The following is a 26,655-nucleotide window of genomic DNA, read 5'->3' as shown; positions in this document are numbered from 1 at the left end:
TTATCACCTCTAATGGCAGAATTTAATTTCACTGTTTGGTTCTTACGTTCATGTGTATACACACTTGTGTGCACATGTGTTATATGCATGCACACATCTACATTTCTCACTCTGTGGGAATTAGCAGAAGCAAATACAGTAGTAGTGCACATCGCCATTTCCTATTAAAGGGCCTTAGGTTTTCCTGAAGAAAAGGCATGCTCTGTAGCTGCAGCAGGGTAGGTCAACCTGGAAAGTTTACATTCTAGAAATTTAGGGGAGAAAACATAATAGGACTTTCACAAAGAGTGGGCCCCCCTCAGTGCACACAACTCAGATGATGACACTTGGTTAAGCCCTTAATGCAAACAAGCCAGGTAGTCTCTGGGCCTGCAGACCATGGTTTCTAGAGTTAACCTGTTTTGTATGACTACAGGAATCTGCGTCAAAGGAACTATCTAGGGGATATCTTGGTGACAATAAGCAGGCCCCCTTTCCTTAGAGGCTCCCCAGAGACACCTTCAGTTGGTCCTATTTACAGCTGTCAGGTTAGAAGTGCAGCTTATCGTTGGGTTAATTTTAACCCTGACGTAATATGGGGGCTTGTGGTCTAGGTATAGCCAACAGTTTTTACTTATGTCTGGTTGAGAATGGTTAAGGAACTGATGTACTCATTTTAGCATCCTGAACACAGAAGGGCTGGCTCCCCTTGCTTTCTGGATCTTTAGCCCATGGCTACTAACAGAATTTCTGTGGAAGCTGGTGTTTGAGGGCTTGTATTCCAGGGGTACTAAGATGGGCCACTTTGGGTCAATGGGCCAGATGACATTAGGTGGAGGGTTTTGTTTTTTGTTTTTGTTTGTTTGTTTTTGTTTTTGTTGATAATAATTTGCTACCTTGGTCTTGACCATTTACATATAGACGTTGACTTCCTGGGTTCTACTAGTTTCCAAATAATGATCTTCAGCTATATCACTCCTAGGCATATCTCCAAAAGATTCCCCAACATATAACAAAGACACATGCTCCACTATGTTCATAGTTGCTATATTTATAATATCCAGAAGCTGGAAAGAACCCAGATATCCTTCAACAGAGGAATGGATACAGAAAATGTGGTACATTTACACAATAGAGTACTACTCAACTATAAAAAAATAATGACTTCATGAAATTCTTAGGCTTCAATGTTTCAATGGACACATTGGCTATGAGCTCCCAATTTTAGTCTTTCTTAATTTTCATACTCAAGGTCTGCTTATGGGGGTTATGGGCCTTTATCATGGGAGATATGAGTGGAACTAGAAAATATTATCCTGAGTGAGGTAATCCAATCACAAAAAAATACACATGGTATGCACTCACTGATAAGTGGATATTAACCGAAAAGCTCAGAATACCGAAGATACAATTCACAGACTGCATGAAGCTCAAGAAGAAGGAAGACTAGAGTGTGGATGCTTTGGTCCTTCTTAGAAGGGGGAACAAAAAAACCCCGGGAGGAAATACGGAGACAAAGTGTGGAGTAGAGACTGAAGGAAAGGCCATCCAGAGACTGCCCCACCTGGGGATTCATCCCATATACAGTCACCAAACCCAGACACTATTGTGGACACCAAGAAGTGCTTGCTGACAGGAACCTGATATAGCTGTCTCCTGAGAGGGTCTTCCAGAGCCTGAAAAATACAGAGGTGGATGCTTGCAGTCAACCATTGGACTGAGTGCAGGGTCCCCAGTGGAGGAGTTAGGGGAAGGACTGAAGGAGCTGAAGGGGTTTGCAGCCCCACAGGAAGAGCAACAATTTCAACCAGACCTCTCAGAGCTCCCAGGGACTAAACCACCAACCAAAGAATACACATGGAGGGACCCATGGCTCCAGCTGAATATGTAGCAGAGAATGGCCCTGTTGGGCATCAGTGAGAGGAGAGGTCCTTGGTCCTGTGAAGACTCGATGCCCCAGTGTAGAGGAATGCCAGGACAGGGAAATGGGAGTGGGTTGGTGGGGGAACACCCTCATAGAAGTGGGGGTGTGGTGGGGGTGGGATAGGGGGACTCTGGGAGGGGCGCTGTGGAAGGGGATATTTGAAATGTAAATAAAGAAAACCTCTAACAAAAAATTAATGATTTTTGGCTTCCCCTCAGGCCCTAACCTTGATAGATTGAGATTGAATTGCCTCAAATCACAGGTGGGTTGTGATGGTTTCCTTGCTAGGGCTGTGGAGGAGTCCATGTGCTCTCACTGGTTTTACAACTCCTCTGAGTACAATGGTATTTGCCCAGCTCTTGTAAGCGCGGGGGGGGGGGGGGGCATCTACCCTTAGGAGAAGCATATTATTGGATAGATCAGAGCCCCCTTTCTTCAGTAGTGTACACAAAGACCTAGGAGTGGACTCCTTTGTGGCCTATTTTCCAGGGTACTCCTGCATAAAATATTTTACAGAAGTCTACCTGGAAGGTGGGTTGGGTTTCAGTGGATACATTGGCTATGAGCTCCCAATTTTGGTCTTTCTTAATTTTCATACCCAGGGTCTTGGCTTATGGGGGTTATGGGCCTTTACCATGGGAGACAAAGAAGACGAAACAGGACAATCATAGTCGCAGGGCCTGGGTCAGTTGGAGGACCTGATGATGACAAATCTCATGTTGTCCTCTATAGACTCCTTAAGCCAGGTGTGGTGGATCCACAGGATGGCATGGCTAACTTTCATTGCTACAGGAGTGGTGAGGACCACAGGGTATAGGCCTTTTCATGTTGACTTCAGGTTCTGGGTCAGGATGTTTTTTACCTTATGTGTAAGGCTGGAACTGTGGGCAGGCTCAGACATAGGCCAGGGTGTGGCCTCCCAAATTCTCTGATGAATAGTCTTCTAGGCTTATTGTAGGGCTTGTAAGGACTTGAGAAGAGAATAGTTAGTAATCTCCACTTTACGAACATCTCTTAGCTTAGGGTAAAAGGGGGAAGTCTCTCAAACATTATTTCAAACAGAGTAAAACCTTGCCAAGATGGGGTGCACCTGGCCCTTAGGGTTATTAAGAGGTTAGCCCAATTTTCACTTGTCTCATGGACATATTTAATTTTTCCTTTAAGGCCTATTAATCCTTTCTACCTGACCTGAGCTTTGTACCTGTGGGCACGATGTAGTGTCCAATCAACATTTATGCCAGATCTTGGGGAACTTTGATGGTGAAAGCCAAGTCATTGCCAGGCCCCAGGGTGAGGAGCAATCAATTCAAACCCAGAAGTCAATGCTTGGAGAACTTTCTTGGTGAACATTGAGATTGTCTCCATTTGGGTTGGACAGGCTTCCATCCATTCGGAAAAGGTATCTATGGCCAGGTGTGGTGGCGCACGCCTTTGATCCCAGCACTTGGGAGGCAGAGGCAGGTGGATTTCTGAGTTCGAGGCCAGCCTGGTCTACAAAGTGAGTTCCAGGACAGCCAGGGCTGCACAGAGAAACCCTGTCTCGAAAAAAAAAAAAAAGAAAAAGAAAAACAACAAACGAACAAACAAACAAAAAACAGAAAAGGTATGTATGAAAATTAACAAATATGTATACTCAGTAACCATGGGCGTTGCCTCTGGGTTCATCATCTCTTACTTCTGAAGCTGCTTCCTTCGGTTTGCATTCCTTCTGGGACTTCCCCATCCCCCCTTGAGATTTACTTGTGCATAGGTGGTACACAAGATAAGCTGGACACAATGCCTTTGACAATATTGTCTAGTAGAGGGGTGTAGTAACTCAGCAGTTTTAGATGTCCCTATATGGGTGGCCTGGTGGTGTTTGACAGCCATTTGTCTTCTGAGAACAGTAAGGAGAATGGGTGTCCTGTAGAGCAGGAACCACCATTCATCGTCCTCTTGTTTGGCATCTTTCCTTTTTGCCTACTTGATTTTTTTTTTCCTGTGTGCAGTTTGGTCACAGGAGAAATTTGGGTTCAGGCAAAGTGACCTAGATCTGGAGAGGCCCCACTGGTTCTAAGGCTGCCTTCCAAGTGGCCAAGTCTGCTGCCCTGTTCCCTTGGGCCTCTGGGGGAATTCCCTTTTTGATGCTCTTTACAGTGGACAATGTCAGGCTTTTGTTTGTTTGTTTTTCACTTCCTTTCTGGATGAGGTGAGGACTCCCCTTTCCTGAGAGAGGGCCCACAGACAAGCACAAGTGCTATGACATTTGCATACCCCAGTCTGTGTATACAGTGACTTTACCCTTCCCCTAACAAAGTGTCTCAGTTAACATCTGAAGCTCAGCTCTTTGTGCTGAAGTCCCTCGGCTGAGATACTGGGCCCACGTTGTCCAATACAAGGTGACAACAAGGTGTAGGCCCCAGCATACCTGATTGTATTCTGTATAAAACAGCTACCATCTGAACAAGACAGCTCCTGTCTCATAGCCAGGCTTCTGTTAGGTTAGGTCTGATGGATTGAACTTTATCAGCCACTTTCAGGTAATTATGGAGGGACTCTGCTAGGTTCTGGTCCGACAATATGATGTCTGGGTTTATACTGAAGTTTTGCAGAATCAGATATGGGGCTTTGTCCAATAGAAGTGCTGGATAATGAGCTACTCATGTGTTGGACATCCACCTCTCTGTGGTGTCCCTCCAGAGGGCCTCTATAGTGTTCCTATAGGTTAGAAACAGCTCCTGACCCAAGTCAGCTTGTCAGCTTACTTCACTAGCATGGCTGTAGCAGCAACTGCCCCCAAATAAACTAGCCAAATAACAGAAACCGAAACAAGTCTTTTGGATAGGTAGGCCTCTGGCCTCTTTCAGGGTCTGAGTGCCTAAGCAGACTTCCCTTTCAATACTCTGGGACTCACTCATAGAAGTAGAAGATTTTCAGGAAGGTTAGAGATAAGGGCCTTCTTTAGGTTCATGGAAGCTGTTTGCCAATTATTGTGGCTGGGTCCCACTGGTACTATTGTCTTAGCTAGCTCTGTGAACATGGCCTCCACAAGTGGCAATACCCAACTGTTCCCAGAATTTCCTGCACTTGTTTCTTTGTTTTAGGCGTGGGAATCCATAGGATGGCCAGGATTCAGCTCTGAAGCAGTGTTTGACTCCTTCCAAGTTATGCCCCAACTAGGTGACACAGGGTGTACATAGTTGGGCTTCACTGGCTGAGACTCAGTACCCTAAGACCTGTGATGGCTCTAGCAGGACTTCAGTGGTCTTCTTACTTGCCTTCTCTGGCTTTGAAGCTCTGAGTTCATCTACCTATCGTAACAGGACTCCAGACACCTCTGCTGAAAAGTCAGGAGATTAGCACTCAACGCCTCACAGAATGAGGGAAAGTTTTGAACTCTGGTGGAAACCTAATTCATGTCAGTTGACCTGTTAAACTTCCTTTGGGATCAGTTCATTCAAAGGCAACAATGGACTGGCTTATAGGTGCCAATGGGAGGCAAGAGAAAGACTCTTAACTCCAGAATTGCATATTTTTGTTTTTCTGGTGGCAGGAGATTCAGAAAGATACAGGATTTAAGAACCAGAGGGTGAGGTTTCTGTCCACTTTTTGATCTTGAGTTCCTGCACACGTTGGTAGTCCTGAGTTCTCAACTTTGGGATTGGGATCTGGGGAGTGTAGCAAGGGGCGAGGATGAGTGCTTCCTGTAGCCTGTTAATGTGTTCAGCAATCCCTTTCTTGGCTTCCCAGCACACAGGGTACTGTTTGATCAGTACCCAGGTAGCAGGTTTTAGTAATTGGATGGCAGTTGGTGCTCTGTAGAGCCAATCCTGGTGGGTTATCCTCAGGGTATTGTTTTGCAAGTGTCTCAAAACTTAAGTATAATTTTTTTGTTATCAGACTTGGTTGGAGGAGGTATTCCTCTGGCAGGGGGCAAGTTAGAATATGATTTGGAAGTTGAGTAGGATTCAAAGTAAGGTGAGCAGTGCCCTCCACAAAGGATATAATGGCCCAGAGGTTTTGTATAACTTTCTCCCAATTAGGGGATAGAGGTGGTGTGAATGACTAAGGAGTGAGTGAGAGTGTTTTGCCCCATGTCTACCACCCAAGAAGTTGTCCAGGGAAAGAGGGCAGTCTGTCCAGTGCCTTTGGACAGCTGTCTGTCGAGTGTTCACTGATCCAAGAGCCTCTGTCAGGCCTGAGTGGACCCCTACTGTGTTGACCAGAAATTTAACAGATTTGCTCCCTAACTTTAATGTTACTTTGGGCTCCTGTAGGCTTACCCCAGTGGAGAATGGGGCATTTTTATTCCCCCCCCCTTTAAAAAATATTTATTTATTTTATGTATATGAGTATACTGTAGCTATACTGATGGTTGTGAGCCATTGTGTGGTTGCTGGGAATGAAAGTTGCTCACTCCAGACAGCCCTGCTCTCTCCCGCTCACTCCAGCCTAAAGATTTATTTATTATTATATCTAAGCACACTGTAGCTGTCTTCAGATGCACCAGAAGAGGGCATCAGATCTCATTACGGATGGTTGTGAACCACCATGTGGTTGCTGGGATTTGAACTCAGGATCTTTGGAAGAGCAGTCAGTGCTCTTAACTGCTGAGCCATCTTCCTTCTTTTGATTTGGGCACTCTTTCTGTTCCTAAAATGAAATGATAGCATATTAACAGCATGTGTCTGGGCAAACGGGGGACCTTTATGTTGTTTTTACAACTTTGTGAGATTTTTATCCAAATAAAAAGTTGTTTTAAAGAATCCTCATCTATCCATGGGGCTGGAGAGAAGGCTAGTAGTTGAGAGCACTTTCTCTTCTAGAGAACCTGGGTTCAGTTCCCAGTAGCCACATTAGGCCACTCACAGTTTATAGAAACTCTGATACCTTCTCTCAGGCCCCTTAGACAAATGGCATATGTCTACACATACATACATTAAAAAAAACCAAACAAACTTAAAAAATGTTGCTGATCCAAACTGTCACTAAGTCCACATAACGATAATGGGCATTGAGTTTGGAGCATTCAGCTTCGAAGTCTGGCTACTCCAAGCCCAGTTAAAATGTGGGGCATCCAGTGAGGAGAACAGTGGAGCCATAGTAATGAAGCAAATTGACTTAGTGATGGGATACGTGTATGTGCTCTTGGTGAAGTCCGGACAGGCCCTGAAGGATCAATGTCACTACTGTGGTCTAATAACAGGAACCCTGCAGTAAGCCTTGTCGCTGCTGAAAGGTCATATGCTCTCAGTAATTGCCCTTCCATCCTGCCCTTCACAAACACAGGGCAAGAAGCCAGGTTTCATGACTGTGGCTGATAACCAGAATGGCTTGCTTAGTTCCAGTTAGAACATTGCTTGCTGTGACTTCCCAGGACCCAAGAGCTACAGGCCTCAGAAGTGGGGAGACAGAATCTTGCAGGAACTGTCAGAACTGTCCTTTTATGCTTTCGGGATGGAGAGCAACAGTGCTTGAGGGACTGACATAGTTCCACTGCACATGTCTGACAGCAACAGAGGAACCTCTAGAATTCAGCTCTTAAGTGCTGTGTGGTGTTGAGTTGTTGGTGCAAAGGAATGGAAAAGGCAGACAGGGGGTGGGGGGCAGCCTTTGATGGTGTATCCTTAGTAAGTATAGGTAGTTCCAGATTGTAAGGGTCTCTTTGCCACCATCTAGGGAGGTAAGCCAATCAATATCCTTTAGCACAGTGCTGCTGTGACTCCTCATGCAGCCTCTTGTAGACACTGGGGGACCAGCTTGTATTCTAAGCCCTCCGAAATAATGTCAGGTCACAGAGCAGCTTGACTTCAGGGTCAAACAGCTCACATTCAAGGCAGCAGTTAAAGGTGGGTTTTCCACAAAGGGCATACAAAATAAGACTTTCTGATGTATAGTCATTAATGAAGCCAAGAAGGGAGTAGAGAGGGAGGGAGAGAGGGAGGGAGAGAGGGAGGGAGGGAGAAAGAGAACTGGAGGGAAAAGGGGAGGCAGGGAGAAAGGAAAAGAGGGAGGAAGGAAAGAAGGAAGAGAGAGAGAGAGAGGAAGGGAGGGAGGGAGGAGTTTTCTTGTGACTCTTCTAATAACTTGAAAAAACTACCTTAAACTGTAAATCTTAAAGGTTTATACATTGAACTGCCCAAGAGTGTCTAGAATACCTGAAGGCAGCCTTTTCTTTCTTTTGGCTTCTAAATAGTTCAGCAATGGGATAACTGAGTTTTAGGGTGTGGGCCAAAGTCTTGAAGAATAGCTGTGTAAATGTCAGCCAAGGAAGGGATGAAAAAGTACTTCACTGTGCTTTACATTTTTAAATTTTATCTGTCTGTCTGCCTGCCTATCTAATCTATCTATCTATCTATCTATCTATCTATCTATCTATCTATCTATGCATTCTTTGACACCCCTGACCCACTAACACACACACACACACACACACACACACACACACACACACACACACACACACGGTGGGAACACATGCTCAGGTGCCCTGGCATGCTTGCACGGTGAGGAGGTCAGGCATCAGGGGATAACTTGCTAGAGTCAGTCCTCTCCTTCCAACACGTGGGTTCCAGGAATGGAACTCACATCATCAGTCTTGGCAGCAAGCGCCTTTACCTTTGTGCTTTTACATAAGCTGGGTAAGCCAAGGGCTTAAAAATCACCCAATCAAGTTGCTGATTTGCTGCAGGTGGTTGGGGATCCAAAGCCTGAACTTAACATGCACATTTCTTGGCCACACACACACACACAGGGCACTTCTTATTTTTGGAAAGTCCACTTTCTGTTTTAGAGTACTTTCAGGCTAGCAGCAGAACAGTCCCAGAGATTTCAACATACTCTCTACCCCTACCCAAGCACACCCCCACCCATCAGCAGCCCACCAGAGAGGGACTGACGAACCTGCATTGATAAATCACTATTTGCACTAAAATATAAGCTTAATTGGCATCCTCACTTGGGGTTGCAGGTCATTAAACCCATCCACCTTTGCACTATTACATGGTCACATCTAAAGATCCTGGCTCTATCCTTTATTTGGTGACCATTGATTTTTTTTTTTAAATTGCTTCCCTTTTTTTCCCCCCACAAAATCATGTAAATGTCACCAGACAGTACATGACCTTTTTATATTGGTTTCCTTTGCTTAGCACCGTGCACCTGAGTTCCTTGGTGTCTTTTTAGCTTGATTGCTTCAAATACTTTGGCCCTGAGTAATCGCCCATCATCACTTGCTCCTGTAACTATTCACTTACTTACTGAAAGGCATCTTGGTGACTTCCTAGTTTTGGAAACTATTAATAAGGCTGCTCTAAGGGTCTGCATGTAGGTTCTTGCACGGGTTTATAGTCTCAACCCATTTGGGCTTTATAGTAAAAAAAATTTACAGTCTAGTAAGAAATGTCCATCTGTTCTCCAACGGGTCCATGCCATTTGCATTTCCTCATCAGTGAATGATTCTGATCTGCTTGCTCTGCATCCCAGCTAGCATTTGGTGTTGTGTATCCTGGGTTTTGGCCATTCTAGGCTGTGGTGGTATCTCATTGCTTTTAAGCTGCATTTGTCTTGACACCAGTGTGGATCATCTCCTCGCAGGTGTTTTTTCTGTGAGGTGTCCAGGCCTTTGGTTCATTTGTGGTTCCTGAGTTTTAAGGGGTCTTTGTACATCTTGGGTAACATCCCTTTATCTGATGTCAGTTGAAAAAACTTTCTACTAGGTGATGGCTCAGAGTTCTATTCTCTTGACTGTTTTTTTTTTTTTTTAACAGAGCATTAGTTATTTTCTTCCTCCCTTCTTTTGGAGATGCTGGGGCCTCAAATTCACGGCCTGGGGTATGCTAAGGGAGAGTTCTACCACTGAGCTGGCTGGATAGCCAGCCCAGAAAGTTTGGAGTTTTGTTTCTTTCATAGACTATGGTTTTGCTGGTCATCAAAACTAAACTCAAGCCAGATTTTCTTCCCTCTTTTCCCGAGTTTTTCTTAGTTGTTTTGCACTTGGGTCTGTCTGTTATTCATTGTTTTGTTTTATTCTTTGGAGGAGGATGCACTGTGGTCTGCGCCCAGGCCATCTGTTGCATTGTGTAGCCTTGGCTCCCTTTGTCGGAACATCAGCTGCGGATCTTAAGCGGCTTCTGTGCCTCTGCTTCCCACTCACGGATCTCTTCCAAGACCCTAGCTGTGCTCTCCTTTAATACCGTGTTGGCTATTAGGGGTCCCTGGTCTCCTCTAGGTGTGTCCAATCCCCCGGTGGCACATTTGGCACATGGGGGCTATGGATATGGCCCAAAACAAAGTAAGCTCACTTAAAACATAATCATATTTTCTTCTAACACGACCGTGCAGTTTCTAAGCATGAAGTTTGAAAATGATGTTATATAAAAATGTCAAAACACTGGACTTGCTCAATAGATTCTAGATACAGCTTGTCGACAAGCATAGAGAAAATTATTGGATTTTGGTTGTGATTTTATCGAATCTCTTAGTCAGGTTGGGAAGCCCAGATACGCTTACACTGAGCTTTCAATCTGCAAACGTGAACTCTCTTACCTTTTGGTTTTCAGTTTCTTCTGGCAGTCTTATTCCCCTCCTCTAAATTTCATAGAGATTTTGTTAGAGCTATGCCTATGGACTGTATTTCATTTTGGGAGGTACTTATGTGAATGGGATTGTATATTGAATTTCAAACTCTACTTGTTTATACCCGGTACATAGGGAACTGATGGGGTTTTGTGTCTTATTGACCGGGTGTCCTATAGTCTGGCTCTCCTTTTAAAAGTACCGTCTTTCCTTCATAGTTTTTGGAGACTTTGTCTAGCATCCTCTCCGGGAAACCTCCTCCGATTCTGGAGTGAACAGATAAGCCCAAGACAATGAGACCTGGACTGTTTCCTTACCCTGGAGGCAGGGATAAAGACATTAACTACACATGCTCCCGTCACAAGGGACTGCAGACTTGTCACACATAGGTCCAACATGACCCTAATGGGTATAGGAATGAGCTGGGAAAGTGGCACTGGAAATTACTAACCCACTTCCCCTTCTCCTAGAGCAGCCACACAGGGAGGCAGAGAGAACTAATTAGCATAACCATTGAGTGTGACTGTCCTCAGAGCCAAGCTGGGCCACCATCTTGGGACGCCCACTGAGCTCACTTGCAAAAGGACCGTCCCAGCTGGCTTGGTGACTCTTAGGCTGTTCTCAACTTGTGGATCTCCAGCAGGGGTCACATATCAGAGATCCTGCATATCAGATATTTTCCTTACAGTTCATAACAATAGCAAAACTACAGTTATAATGTAGCAACAAAATAATTTGATGTTTTTTTTTTTGGGGGGGTGGGGTGTGTGTGTCACCACAGGAGAAAGTGTGTTACAGGGTTACAGCATTGGGAAGGTAAAACAGACTGGTTTATACCCTCATGGAGGGTGGGAAGGCCACACTCCACCTGGGCATCTAGTTGCTCCCTACCCCTAATTGTATGCAACTCAGCCTTAATTGCACATGGCAGGGTTGGTGGGGGACAGCATTATTGGCTGAAAGAGACCAGGGAAAGGGTTTCATCTCATCAGTGGGGTAAGCCACTCCTCACTGTCTGTGCACCCTGTGCCCTCAATTGGTTCTCCAGAGCGAACTCCAACAGAATGGTGCCTCTGCTTATCCTTTGGAATTCTGAAGTGGTAGCTGTCAGTGGTGGCTCTCCCTGAGGAGAGGAGGTAGATGGTGCTTATGGCATCCCCTCTGAGAAGGAATTTTAACACCACCAAGTAACATGAACAAACCCCATCTCGACTTAGGAGCTGTTTATTTTCTCTGAAAACCCCAAGCCTACCAAAGTTTGATAAGCATACAGATGCTCAGCGGGTTGAGACGGGGCAACTGACCCTGAGGCCAGCATGGGCTCAGAGGAGAACTTTGTGACACAGAAAAGGCTTTCTCAGACAAAGGAAAAGAAGAAAAGAAAAGAAGAGAGCAAGAGAAGCAACCTTCGTCTGTGCTCAATAGAGTTTGTTTGATCCCATGGAAACACAGTTGATTACAAGGCCAGGGAAGAGATCAAAGGGCAGGTGGGGCATTTTTCTTCACTGTCCAGACAATGTCCAAACATTTATGTTATGGGTATGAGTATTCTCCTTGCAGGTCTCTGTCTGTGTATTACATGTGTGCATGGTGCCTGAAGAGGCCAGGAAGAGGTGTTATATCCCCTGGAACTGGAGTTACAGATGGTTGTAAGCCACAACAAGAGAGGTGCTGGGAATTGAACCCAGATCCTCTCTGCAAGAGCAACAAGTGCTCTCAACCACTGAGCCATCTCTCAAGCCACACTATGCATTCATTATTGTTTCTTTTTGTGTGTGCATATATATATTTATAGTTTAGGTAACCAGAGGTAGAATTACTGGGTCCTCTGCAATAAGTGCTCTTAACCACCAAACTATTTATCCAGTCCCCTCAAATTGTTTTAAACTTAAGCAAAGCTCATATTATTGGGAGGAAGCGTATAGATATAGAGATGTAATACATTATAAATACAATGTAATAAGCAGACCTTAATAATTAGAACCTATACATGACCCAGAGACAGGAAGTCTGTTACCCCAAATCCCACAAAGTTGGCATCTACTCAACTACCCATCAATGAGTTGCCCATTTGGCTTTGGAATGATTATGACCAAACCAATGTGCCCAAACTGGCTTGGAGAGACTGGGGTGAGGATGTCCAGACTCCATGCACAAACAGGGCAGGTATTGTGGTGGCCTACAATTTCAGCACTTGGGGAGGTAAAACTAAGATTCCCTAAATAAACTAGTAAATTAGGCTAGCCAGAATCTGCAAGCTGGAATTAGCGAGCTCTGGGTTTGGAGACAGCCTCAATATGGTAGAAATTGATTAATATATCATGTCAACTAATAAGTGTAAACAAACTTGTTCACACAACATTGAATGAATACACACACACACACACACACACACACACACACACACACACACGATATCCAATTTACTACATATAAATCCACATCAGGCTACAGGAAAAGGGCAAAGTTCTAGATGGGTCGGTCACATGCTGTGACTCTGTTATCACCACGGTCGGGTCGGTCGGGTGAGTGAAGACTAAACTGCCTAGAATGGTCTGAAGTCTTTACATCTCGTCATCCACATACCGAGGGCAAGCAAGGCTCTATGTGGTTCTGTGTGTAGCGCTACTCACGTACAGATAGGAGGCAATGGTGTGCTCGTGTTGCAGGATGGGTGGTCTGACCTGCGGATGTCTCTCCTGTCTGAACTCCAGCAGTGGAGAGCAGTTTTAGGTACCATGCAGTTACCCTGTAACTCAATGGCAAACAAAGCTGGCAGCAGTAATCAGAACACGGAGTCCAAAGATCAGGAAGGTCAGAGTATGGCGGGCCTGACGGATGTTTTCAGCTTGACTTCAAACTGGACTGAGGAGAAAGGAGCTTGCTGGGATGTCTTCCTCCTTGCAGGTGGCGTTTCTCGTACTGAAGCACATCAGGGATGTTTCATGACGCACAGGTGTTGATGCTGGAGACGGAAGCTCCATCACACCTAACTCAGAGGCATACATGTGCCACATCAACCAAGTACGGAAAGAGTTAGCAGTGTAGTCTAGACATACGAAACGCTGCTGCACTAGGGACCTACACTCCTTTAGGTCCAGGGTAAGCACATTTGAAAATACATATAGTATTCTGATTCACTGATTTGCTGCATTTAAATTCAATGGTAGAGTACACTAGGAAGTTTAACCTTGCTATTTTAATAATGCATAGAAAACAGATCTGTACACCCAGTGAAGTCATCTTTATTGCATATTGCCATTTAAAAAAATGTACAGTCTCATAGCACACACACACATCTTTTTTTTTTTCTTGGTTCTGTAACAACAGTCTTGCAACCTAAAGACTAAGTGGTTCCAGCTACTAAGCTAATAAGATACGAGACATTTAATTAAGTTTAAAAATTATAATGCTTTTCAATTTTTGGCATTATTTAAAAAAAAATCTTTAAAATACATACTCAAGAGAGAAAAGTGGCTACTTACACCAGCACCAGTCTAAAAAGTCGATTTTTGTTTGTTTGTAACAATGGCACATGAAGTTTCCTGCACACAGTCTTTAGGAAAATAAACCCAGAAGCTGGGGATGGCAAAGGTGGCCTACTGGGAGGCCTACATGGATGTGAGGATGATTCTAAGAGGGGCAAGGGGACATGCGACACAGACTTGCTCTCTGTTGTGAGTCTCTCTCCACAGTTCCAAAACTGAGCTGGACCAAACTTTTCCTGCTATCAATAGAAAAGAATATACAAAGAGGCACTTTAGATCAGAACAATGAAATCCATCACCCCACCCCACTCCTCCTCGCCACGTCTCCATCAGCACCGCAGCCAGGATGCTTGCAGCCTGTGGTTAGCGCGGGGCTGGGAGAGTCAGCTCTGCTTTGTCCCTGTGACTGCCTTAGTGAAGAGCCATTTGCTTCCACATAATGGGTAGAAGGTCGCTAAGTTTGTGATGAAGAAAGACAAAAAAAAAGTAAAAAGCACAGCTCTTGACAATTCTTAGAGCGCTGCTTCACAGCTTTTACACAGCACAGATTCCTCGCCATCTGCACTAAACATTATAGTTCATACAGATTAGTTTTTAAATAGTACGGTTCCTGTCTACTATGCACATTGGTATTCTACCGTCCCTGAAAACACCGTGGAGAATGTGAACTCCTTGGTGGGCAGGGACTCTGTCTTGCTTACCACTACAGCTCTACTATGCCTGGTACATAGTAAGTGCTTAATAAATATGTGATACTTGACTGAAAAGAAAACTCAATTTAGCGAGTAAATAATATTGTAGTGCAATAGGAAAAACTACTCTCTCCACAGGAAACCCAACCACAAAAGGAAAGATGGAAAACAAGAGAAAATGCTAGTCCCTCCCCACACCCTAGTACAAATAAATAAAGCAAAAGAAAACAATAGTAACAGTCCTCTTTACATACCATATAATTTAAGGATACTAGGAGCTGGCAGGTCAGTGGTAAGCGTCCATTTTTATTCTCTACTGCTCATTGTGTTTTATCTCCCTGAGAGCTTTATTTTTTGGACTGAAATTGTACAGGTAGCGTCACTGACACACAATTTAAAATGACAACACGTAACAGCGATCACTTCAAATATTCTTTGAGATAAATAGATTTGAGCATCCCTGTAGATACTGTTGACGTTTCGTGTCCATCTGAGTGTCCTTTATCCTGGGACATGCAGCACGGCCTGTGAGGAAAACTGAAGACGCCCCAGAAGCACCCCTATGCCTTTAAGAAGAATCTTCAGGGAGTTCTTCCACTAAGTCTTGGATGGGAAATCTTATTTGTCAGGTCTATAGATCTGTATTGTTAGGTCAATGAGGAAGCTCTGGCAATTCTGGTTCTTAACCAGGATCCAGGAGGCATCACTGGGAAAGTGTGATTTCAAAAAACAAAAAAACCAAAAAACCAATGAAAGAAGTCATCAAGAGCACTTGGCAGAAAAATTGATGAAATTAGGGGGGAAACGGTGTTCAAGTTTTAAATATATAAACGAAGTGTGATTGACATTCTACATGATATGAATGTGTGCAAGATGTTCTCAACAGACGTTTGTACCCTAGACAAGCGTGTACCCCAACAGCAGCATCGGAACCTTGGAGCTGTTCCGCTATGTCAGTCACTGATGCGGGTGGCGGTGCCTGGCCCACAACCGTTGAGCTCACCCGTCTGTTTTCCAACTCCATTTCTACCAGTGAAAATCGTCTCACTACACCAACCTTGGGAACCATAAAATACTTCACAAGACAAGCCTTTTTTTTTTAAAATTTCCTCTTTTCTCCACCCCCCCACCCCCTTTGAAGGAATGTCTGTCATCTGTTTTAGGAGAAAGTATTGTGCTTCTGAACGGGCACGGTGTTCAGGGAAAGAAAATGAATCCCACTCAATATGAATGCATACGCAAAGAGTTTCTGGGTGCACACATTAACATGAACTTTTTAAGCATACACATAGGTCCCCGGACAACACTTAAGACTTCTATGTACATTTTCACATATATACACACACATTTACACACACACATTCACACCTTCACTCACAGAGGAGAGAAGAAATTGCCATTGTTTTGGATCGCAAGGCAGTGTAATGGAAAGTTCTGGTCACCCCAAAAGGGCTGCTACGGCGCTTTCTAGAAAAGGATGCAAGGAACTTAAAAATTAAGTTTTGTGATTGGTCGCTCCCGGCTGCTGTCCGTCACCTGGTTGGAAATGCGTTTCCGGTTCCGTTTGAGTTTTGAAAGGTCTTTGTCGAACACCTCTCCTGAGCGCAGCGCCGAGACCAGGTCGTCAAACTCTCCACTCTCTTCACTGCTCTCCTTGGCCTTCCTCACCTTCCGCTCCCTCTCCCGCTGCTCTTTGAGCTGTGCAGAGAAAGAGTCCTCTTAGGTTAGAGTATACTTTGTTTTCTGCACAGAGGGAAGGATTCTGGGCCACGGCAGGGAATGAATCTCCTATGTGAAGCCATGTTCTGCTATGGCTGCTAACCTGTACGGGTGAAGAGAGAGCTCACTGCAAAAGCAACGGACAGTGAAAACCAACGCTTCCCAGTGGCTAGGTAAGTTCCGCCATAGTCTTTTCTTAAAAAAAAAAAAAAAAAAAAACCATTTGAGGCAGTAAGTAGATAATTTACAGCTATTTTAAGGGATGCTAAAGTCCTTTTGCAAATTTATGGTCACTTCTTGAAGGCAGTTTCTAAGGAGATAAACTCGCAGGATGTGACTCCACCTTTTCAGCCTTTGGGAAGAGGCAGCCAAACTGCTCAAGGGAACGGTGGCACAGCTCTCAGCTACCTGCAGCACTCTAGAACACATGCTCTTCCCTCCTTGACAGTGCTTTGGGAACACAGGGCCTGGGTCTGGTCATAGCTGGGTGCTGGAGTATCTGTCGTCATGTGGCACCACAAAGGGGAAAGGCCAACCCACTGAAACGCGAGGGCTGTGGCCACAGGCTGCCAGGAGGGCCCGCTGAGGGAGCCCCTCTCACCTGAGCTTCCAGGCGAGCCCGCCGTTCCTCCTCCTCCTTCCTTTTTCTCATGTTCTCATTTTCCTGTTTCGCTTCGGCCACGGCCTGAAGAAACTGATCAAAGATCCCGAAGAACTCATCTGGCTGGATCTTGCCAGCCTCTTCCCCAAAGTGCTTCACTGCTTTAGTGAACTGGTGAAAAAGTTTAAAAAAAAAAAGTCAGTGTTCCAAGAGAATAGAGTTCATAGTCAAACCGAATTCTCCAGAGAAGGCCGGGAGCTCAAATACAACGGAGGGTTCTTAGCCAGCCAATTATTTACCTCCAGCTGTTGCATGCACCTACTTGTCATTTCCAAAGCTAGACAGACACTCCCCGAGTCCCGAGCCACGATTCCTGCCCACTTCGTTTTAGCTGAACACCTATGATCTCCTCATACAACTCTGTGTTAACTAAACAGCAGTAAACAGGAAGGCAAAATGTTGTGCAGCAGGACACCCACAACAGAGAGACTAAGAGCCAGCACCGCAGGGGTGGGAAAGGCCATACTTTAAGCTTTCCTTTGAAGTAGCTTAATTCCACTTATTGGGGCCACGTGGGGTACATGGAAAACCAATGGGGCTGAAGACATCTCAGCTGCTTTCTCCTACCCATAAATAATGCTGATACTGTCTTAGGCTCCCTAGCTCTAATTAGGAAACAATAACTGACTGTGGACTCAATATTATCCCAAGTTTGTGGCTGCCAGCACTGTAGGCCAACCCTACCGCTCAGAAATCTTTTTAATGTCTCTCTTTCAAAGCGGACAAATACAAAGTATGGAATCATTTTAAAAATTTAAACAAAATATACAGCAATAAACCAGTATGTGCAGTTTCTCTTTAGCCCTCTTAACTGTACTTTGGTTCTCTGGGGCCTTTCTTTTTTCTAACTTAGAGAGTTGGCTTTCCTAAGGAGTCTTGGCATTACACGGACAACCCAAGGGTGGCGCTATTACTGTCAGTACCCTGTTCCTAGGGTAAGGGCCCAGTGCTGCTGGCCCTGCTCGGCCCAGCTCAGGGGTCAGGCTCCAGAGTCCACAGAATTCTCTTTCCTGTGCTATCAACTACTTTCTAATCCAACCTTCTATTTTCTTCAGATTCAGACCACAGTAAGTTTGTATCATCTTCAAGTCCATGGTTTCTAATTGACTTGATTTTTCTTGTGTTACCTGCATTGCTTATATTGTTAAAGCTTTCAGGATTACAGTGATATTATGCATACTAAAGAATGTTTTCCATGTTTTTATGCATAACAAATTTGACTAAGACATGTATGTTTTACATATTTTATAATTACTTTAAATATTTTAAGGTTTAGTTGGGTGTACGCATGTTAAGTATGCAGGTGCATTTGTGCAGTGGTGCCCATGTGGAGGTCAGAGGTCAACTTTGACAGTGACTTCTCTCCTCCTGGTGGGCACCAGGATGGAACTCAGGCCGTCAGGTTTGCATCACAAGTGGTTTTACCCACTGAGACATCTCACTGGCCCTCAGATTTTAAAACATATTTTTTTCCAACCATTTTCTCTTAATGTAGAGCTGTTCTCGATGTTTGACTTATTTGGAAATATTCTATTACAAAACAGAACTCTTTAGGGAAAAACATAACATTCTTCACACACCACATTAGAGTAGTCTAGCTTGATTCATGGTTTTATAAGCTGATCTCTAAAGGTTCTGGTATGAACAAAACAGCAATAAACAGTCTACAGCTGAGCTTCTCAAATATTCAAGTTCATGCACTTTAAACCATCACAATGATGATCTTTTTATCTAGGAATTCTAGTGACGATGAAGTCATATATATTTTAGTTTTAGAAATTTGAAGAAACCTCAAGCCAGATTAATGTTCCCACACATAAAACCACAGGGTATTCTGTATGTATGTTAAAAAAAAAGTTAACCCACTGATTCTGTGTTTTAGCTCCATGATGAGGTAGGCAGAGGTCCCTTCTTTTACAAACACAACAATGTACAGGAACCTCATGGTGGTGGATTGGACCACATCTATGGCTATAATTCGTCTTGTTCTCACTGTGGTATGTTATAGTTGGATTCCTAATAGTGGTGCTGTGGCACATGGTGTCTCCTTGTTTATTGGTAAGGCTGGAAGGCAGTACTGAAGTTAGCTGATGTTGTGAACATACCCTCCGAACTTGAGCTCAATCATCCACACCAGATAACTCAACCTGACCACTGAAAACGATGCCTACTCATCAGGTTTGAAGGAGAGACTTCAGTAAAAGGAGTATGGTGAAAGATTGTGCTGGTTAGTATCCACTTGATACAAAGCTAGACATCTCTGGGGAGAGTGGAACGTCAGCTGAGGGCCTCCTACGACAGACAGGCCTGTGGGCAAGACTGTGGGGGCATTTTCTTGATTAATTGATGTTGGAGAGCTCAGCCCACCCTTGGGCAGTGGGCTGAGCAAGCCATGGGGAGCAAGCCCCGTAAGCAGCATTCTTCCAAGGCTTTTGCTTCAGTTCCTGCCTTGAGCTCTTGCCCCGACTTCCCCTCATGATCTCATGATGGACTGACTGGGGCATGTAAGCCAAATAAACTCTTTCTTCCCAAAGCTGCTCTTGGTTATTTTAGTTAGCACAGCAACAAAAATCAAACTTGGAGATGGGCTGCATAGAACTCTGTGGTGGGGAATGTACCTAATATCAACTCTATGAATAGTGAGAAGCTACCAGGGGAAGATATAACAAGAAAGCATGCTTAGAAGTGTTGGTTATTAGCCAACAAAAGTCTTTCTCATACAAGAAAACAAATCTTAAATAGAAAAGTATCACAACAAAGTGTCTTACTAAAATAATGTTCCTTTGTAATGATGCTATGAAGTGAAACGCATCACTGCTGATTTGCTCTGCATACCAGCTTCTGTCCCCTAGAGATAAACATCCTACACAGATATATGTGGCCTTGGTCTTATCTGCTCCTAGCTCTCATCACTTACTCTGCTTCCAGAGATGAACAATCCAGTGGCAACCAAGGCTAAGGTGTCACCACTCTAACCTGCAAGGTCTTGCTAACCAAAAGGCAACATAGGCCAGCTAGACACTCAGGGCTACCCTGGAGATGAAAATACAACGGTTGCACAGAACAACTGGATCTGGGAAACATCTGCTGCTGCATTTCCTGACCAGGGACTGCTGTCCTTTAGCACCACACAAAAACTCAGGGCAGAAGAACCATGCGAGTGCGCGCACAGGAAAATTTACCAGCTCTTTAGCTTCTGCTAGAAGATCTTCAACATCTGAGAAGCTGAAGCTAGCCAGGGTGATGAACTGGCTGACAACAGACACGAACTTGTCTCCAGGCTGTGGGGGCTGAGACTTCTGATACTCCAGCTCCTGAAACACAGAAAGCAGAGGTTTCACATGTGCACACCTTGTCTCTTATTCTCACCTAGGTGAAGAGCTCAGACAGCAAATGCATCATCAGTAAGCTCTAGAGTCAGTTCCCTTCCCCACCCTTCCTCTCCACACCAAGGCCACGCCCATGTGTGCAGACATACCTGAAAACAGCTACTTAATTTTCTGAGATTTTAACCAACGTGATTTCTCACTCTGACTTTTGAAACAAACGAACACTTGGTCAAAGTAAACAGAACCAAAACAGCAGGATTCAAAGTATTTGTGAGGCTGGTCGATGTTCTGTGTTTTGATTTTTCTTCTTCCTTTTGTTTAGTTTTTCTGTTTTTGTTTTTTCTCCTTCCTCATCTACCAATTCTCTTTACTTCCTAAACCATGGTATGTATCTAGGTCAGCAGAGCTGCAACTGTAGCTCGCGGCAACAGGCTCACCCCCCTCCATTCCCCCTGTCCACACCAATAACAGGTCTTGCTGGATAGGCAGGTAGGAAAATGAATCTTCTGTTCATTTCCCATGTTCTCTGCTACCATGGTGACAACCACACAGAGGACCGAAGTCAAATTTCATGGAATCCAGCCATTTTGAAACATACATTCTTAACAGCTACAGTTCCCCAGCATCGTTATGCCCACTGCACAAACACAGGGAGCTTAGAGGAGATACTAGTCAAGGAGTTGATCAGTGACAGCAGACTTTGAGCTCAGTCTTCTGGCCCCAGTACTAGCAATATCTATGCTAAGTGCCACCAGACTGGCTTCGGTTCACAGGATTTTCCTGCACCTGCTTTGGCAGAGACAATGTTCAGCAGGAGTGGAGTGCTCGAGGTCTCTGGGTTCTGACTCGTCTACTGCTGATACTGTTCTTCATGGCAGACTAAATGAAATGACAGAAGCAGAAACTCAAACTGTGGAGCCAGCAAGCATGTCATTAGCCACTCACTCACTGCATCTGGATTTATCTCTGACACTTCACACAGCATCACTGACTTGGACAAAGCACAACTAGGACACATGAATATCCAGGTGAGTCAAGCTCTGTGGCCTCCTAATATGTCAGTTACAGCTTGACATTTCAGCTGCCAGGGGCAGAGATGGGCTCTGTCCTAGCTGGTGATTTTGTTAACTTGATACATGCTAGGGTCATTTGGGAAGAAGGAATCACAAATGAGAAGATGGCCCCCTCCAGACTGGCAGCAGACATGCCTTTAGGGTATTGTCTTGACTAGTGATTGCTATGGGAAGGCCCAGCTCTTTGTGGGCTGTGAGATCCTTGGGCAGGTGGTGCTGGGTGGTGTAAAAAAGCAGGCTGAGCAAGCCACGAAGGGCCGAGCCAGCAAGCAGCATTCTGTCACAGCCCCTGCTTCAGTTCCTCGCTCCTGTTGCAGTTCCTGTCTTGAGTTCTTGCCCTGACTCCTGTTGATGACGAGCTATGATATGGAAATGTAACTAAAGTAAACCCTCTCCTCCCTAAGCTGCTTTCGGTCACGGAGTTAACCACAGCAAAAAGAAGCCCTACCCTAGACAGCTTCTGCGGCCCCTTTCCTATTAAGAACATGATGCAGTAGACGCCACCCAGGAGAGGGAGCACAACTACGCTTTAGCAAGCAAAGCCACTGCAAGTCCCGGGAAGACCACCTTGACCTGGTGGTCTTCTAACTCAGACACAGGGTTCAAGAGTGTGCACCACCTGGCTTAGGGATGGCACAACTGCTGATCGAGTCTCAAGAAAGTCTACGTGGGAAGGAGAAGGTAACCACTCAGGTTATCAAGCATCCTGGCCAGGCCGGGCCTTCTAAAACTCCATGGAGAAATGTCCAGGCATTCATAATACAATTCCTGTATCCCCCTCAGGCCCCAACTCCTCAAAAACAAGCTCCTGAATCTTAGTGGAAAAAAGATTAAGATGTTATTAGCACTATGTCTTCAAGGACTTCAACAGGGTGTAGGATATAGTTTTGTGATTCAAAGAGGAGAAAGGAGGGCACCTTGGCATCTGGTGATAAATTGTCTGCGAGGTATTTAAGGGAAGGGCAAGTTTCAGACTGTTTCTGAATCAGTAACCTCACCCAATGCAGACACAGCCAGCTGGGCGGGGCGTGAGTGGTGGTTCTCATCCCTGGACTTACTCCCTGGCAGCCGCATCCATGGAGACACTCCTGTGGCCGTGTCCCAGCGCCGCTGTGCTACATTCTTCTGGCTCCTCCCTATCTTCTCCACATTCCTGTGGTTCCCTTTTATCTTCTCTACCTGGGCAGCCCCCCTCCCATGGACCTTTCTACACCATCCTGCTCCTAAGCCATAACTGGAGTTCATCTCCTCCAGTAGGAGCACCTCCTCCAGGATGTGCCAGCCAATCACACGCCTCCAGGCTAGCCTCAATCCAGCCCTTTCATCACGTCTCTCTTTGATCACCACCATGCTTATCTAGACAGGGTCCTGCTGAGGGAACTGCTGCTCTCACCATCGCAGCACTAGAAAGCCTTGGACATGGTATATATGCTATGGCCAAGTGTGTGTTTGGTGAAGACTCCCCTTCCCAAAGGACCAGTTCAGAAGTAGCAGAGGGGTTTCCATCAGCCTGTGGAGAGTCACATCAAACGGTAACAGAACAAGGAAATGGAAGGTTGCCTCACCTGGTCCATTCATGCTAAGGCCTGCCTCCTGGGTTGAATTGTTGGCCCTCCTCACCTACTTCAAGCTCCCACTGCAGGGAGCCTCTCAGGACACTTGGCTGTATGAAACTGAGTTCCTATACTGGGCACAGCTTGTGCCTGCTTCTTTCTGGTCACTCTTATGGAATCATGTTTATCCTGGGCAGAGCACATGCCAAAGGCGCTCCTGTGCTCAAGGTCTGCACACCAGCAAAGTAGTGAGGAGGCCGACAGTCATGGTGGGAAGCAGGTACTCACCGTCTCTACAGCTTTCAGGCCACTCCTCAGGGTGCTGATCTCCTTGTCCAGCTCAGTCATGCTGTCGGAGAGAGTGACATCTTAGCAGTCAGCAAGCAGCTTACAGGAGTAAGTAAGAGACACACTGGCTCGAGTCAGTGCGTGCTTGGAGGCAGGCATATGCTTAGCTTATAAACTATATTCCAGGGACAGTGAGATGGGTGAGAGTGCTTGCTTCCAAGCTTGACAACCCCAGGTTACTCCTAAGGACCCACACGGTAGAACGATAGAAGAAAACAGTTGTTGTGACTTCCAGAGGCTGTTATGGAGCATGCGTGTGTACACACATGTACACACATGTATACACACACACACACACACACATGTACACACACACACATGTACACACACACACACACACACACGTACACACACACACATATGTACACACACACACACACACACACACACACACACTAAATGTGATAGAAAGAAAACATTCCTCTCATTCTCAGATTTCACAAAAGCTACAGCATTAAAAAAATGTAACTTATGTGAGTATAATTTTAATTTTTCTGTACATTTTTTTGTTTCCCTCTGCCAGCAGGTATATGTTATAGGTTAAAAATAGCAGAAGAAAAATGTTTCCCATGAGTAAAGAAATATTTTATGTTTGAATCACAGAGCGCCTCTGCTTCAGCAAGTTGCTATATGTAGAAATGAGCATGTGCTGCGTTTGGCTCTCTAAGAAGGTGGCTCGCCTAGAACCTCATTCAGTTGGGACCCTGCAGCTCACCATGACTACAGCAGTGGGAGCAGCTCGTGGCCTCAGTCAGCAGGCGGTGGCTGAGAGCTGTCCTGGACACTTTTCACTTTGCTGCCTTTTTTGTTTTTAGTGGAGAAAGATTCCTGGGCTTCTTCCATGCTTTCTGTTTCATGGCTTTTAAACACTAAAGATTAAAGCTCAACTCTCACAACCCCACCGTATCAAAGAGCTTGCCGCCAATAGTTCATTTAAAAATAGATCATTTCTTGTGTTACCTACTCTATTTCTTATACCAAGGGAGGGAGGGAGAGGGAGAGGGAGAGGGAGAGGGAGAGGGAGAGGGAGAGGGAGAGGGAGAGGGAGAGGGAGAGGGAGAGGGAGAGGGAGAGGGAGAGGGAGAAACAAGCCACTTATTCTAGGTTGTCAATTCACAGCAAAAGGCGCAGCTTAAATATATGTCTGTCAGAAGGAGGGGTGGAGGGCGGAGAGCGTGGAAAGCTGCCTGTTTCCATCTCTGAAACAGCACGGGATTTGTGGGGAAAGTTTGGCAACTTCCCATTTTATTTTTAGGTTCTTGATTTGCATAACGACTGCTTCCCATTAACCGGCTGCTTGGTTCCAAAGGGTGTGCGTATCTGTAGAAATGACTGACTGGCTCCCTCACATGGAGGCCTTCCATTTGCTTCACCTTGCGTCCCCCTTTGACTCAGAGCTACCTGTGTACAGAAGAGCTGCTCTTCAGAAGCTCTGCTGAGGCTAACTATATGGCCTCACATGCAGCCAGGTGCTCTGCCACTCGGCAGCACCCCTGGCCTTCCATTTACTTTTTGTTGAGACAGTCTCACTAGGTTGTCCAGGCCAGCCTTGACCATGCTTTGTAGCCCAAGCAGGAATTGAACTTGCAGTCCTGCCTTTGTTTTCTGAGTCAGAGAAGCCAAAAAGCCTCGCTGATGCTTATACCCTTAAAAACAAATCAGATTTTACACATGGGGCAGTGAGTATTCCAAAGGACCTAGAACAAATATATATTCTCTAACACGTTTGGCTGTGATTCAAACCACTTCGCGCATTTGCACTTCAATGCGGTGCCAGCGAAGTGCCTGCTGCTCTGCAGTCTAGCTGGCAGAGCAGGGCTGGCCGTACTTACTTTACTTTCGCTGCTTGAGGAATATCCCGCAACTCTTCGCTTAGGTTGAGGACTTTGGGGTACTTATTCTCCACAATAGTTATTAGATAGTGCAAAAGAGTAATGTTCCTACGATTAAAGAAAAGGAGAACATGAAAAGTGATTAATATGGTTTATCTATTCACGGGGCAAGACCCAACATACACCAAGAACTGGTAGCGTGGCATGAGAACAGTTGTTGCACCCATTAAGGACAGCAGCTGTTTAGAAGCCTAAAAGTATTTTGCAAGTCTAGAACAACTCGATGTTGTGGTTATTGGTGATGCCCACTTAAGGTTTCATGCAAAGGGTGGTTGGATGAAAAGCCCCCATTTCAGAGCTGATGCTGGAAGTGTACCATGACTGTGCCGTTACATACACAATGTCCCTGCAGCTGTGAAATCACTTCTAATTTTAGCAGTTCTTCAGCTCTTAACTGCATGACCCTCGGTAGTTATAACAGCTGTTGGCGCCATTTTCCTGTCTGGTGATGACAGGATCGAACCTTGACTGACCTGGATAGGGAAGGGGGTGTCTGATAACGCTATCAGGCAAAGCTGTGCTAGTCTGGTCCCGTGGTCACCAATTCTACTGCACATCATAGTCACCTGGACTCCAGATGCCTGGGCCAATACCAGAGATCCATTTAACTGGGATGAGGTGGGGCCAGGCATGGATAGTTGTTAAAATTCTCTGGTTAGTCTAGCTTAGACAAAGAACCACTCATCTATCAAAGCTGTCCTAGTTAGAAGTATACAAATACATTTGTAGTAACATTTCCATAATTTAGGCAGTTTGCTAATTTACAGGGCTAAGCCACTATGCCCCAGCCCACCTATACCAAAGGGCATCAGGGTTGCCTAACAATGTTTTCCCATAACAATGTAAAGCATTTGCAGTGTTCTGTGGCTTTACCCAGACAACACTCCTGCTCTCATGGCAAGGGTTCAAATAGGTTTTTCTTTATTTTTGTTCCTACCAGTAATTAGGAAACATCTTCCATTAAAACAAAACAGTGGCCAGTACTCCTGGCCTCTCAGGCTTCTGTGAGCTTGCTACATCTTATTATTGAAGTATTACCACTGCTTATAGAACCTATCTCTCTGCCCTGAGCCTCTCCTCTAAAGGTGGAAACAAAACACTGGTAACTATCACAATAATGCTATTCTCTTCATTATTTTAGAGAGATGCTTTTTTAATCTAGAGAAATTCCCACAGAGAAACTGTGTAGCCCTCCCTGGCTGTCCTGGAACTCACTTTGTAGACCAGGCTGGCCTCGAACTCAGAAATCCGCCTGCCTCTGCCTCCCAAGTGCTGGGATTAAAGGCGTGCACCACCACTGCCTGGCTGATAATAATTTTTATTTATTCTTTTGAGAAAACTTGTTCATATAAATTCTGTAGTCACTTTACTAAGCAGACACCCTGTAAGAACCAAATTATCAGAAAGTGGGGGATGGGTGGATACTGACTTTGCCTGTGCA

The 26,655-nt window shown here is 45.1% G+C and overlaps 1 protein-coding gene across 8 annotated transcripts in view; it reads right to left on the bottom strand.

Annotated features, from left to right (window-relative positions):
• Window positions 1-13,639: 13,639 nt before the first annotated feature.
• The window catches only part of Daam1 (dishevelled associated activator of morphogenesis 1), a 161,427-nt gene continuing 148,411 nt past the window's right edge, over window positions 13,640-26,655 (bottom strand). For 5 of the 8 annotated variants that reach the window (XM_006515643.4, XM_030246636.1, XM_030246637.1 and 2 more), the window contains 5 exons: window positions 25,155-25,262; window positions 23,263-23,323; window positions 20,202-20,333; window positions 16,960-17,130; window positions 13,683-16,337 (listed from right to left, as the gene is read on the bottom strand). In XM_006515643.4, the coding sequence (XP_006515706.1) occupies window positions 16,128-16,337; window positions 16,960-17,130; window positions 20,202-20,333; window positions 23,263-23,323; window positions 25,155-25,262 (682 nt within the window). In that variant the 3' untranslated portion in view covers window positions 13,683-16,127. Of the gene's footprint in view, window positions 16,338-16,959; window positions 17,131-20,201; window positions 20,334-23,262; window positions 23,324-25,154; window positions 25,263-26,655 lie in introns of all 8 variants that reach the window. The other 3 variants (NM_026102.3, NM_172464.3, NM_001286452.1) reach the window with 1 other exon arrangement.

This window comes from Mus musculus, chromosome 12 (assembly GCF_000001635.26).
Source record: "Mus musculus strain C57BL/6J chromosome 12, GRCm38.p6 C57BL/6J".
In the NCBI taxonomy this organism is placed as follows: domain Eukaryota; kingdom Metazoa; phylum Chordata; class Mammalia; order Rodentia; family Muridae; genus Mus; species Mus musculus.
The sequence above is the reverse complement of the archived record's forward strand: the minus strand, read 5'-3'. Positions and strand labels throughout refer to the sequence as shown.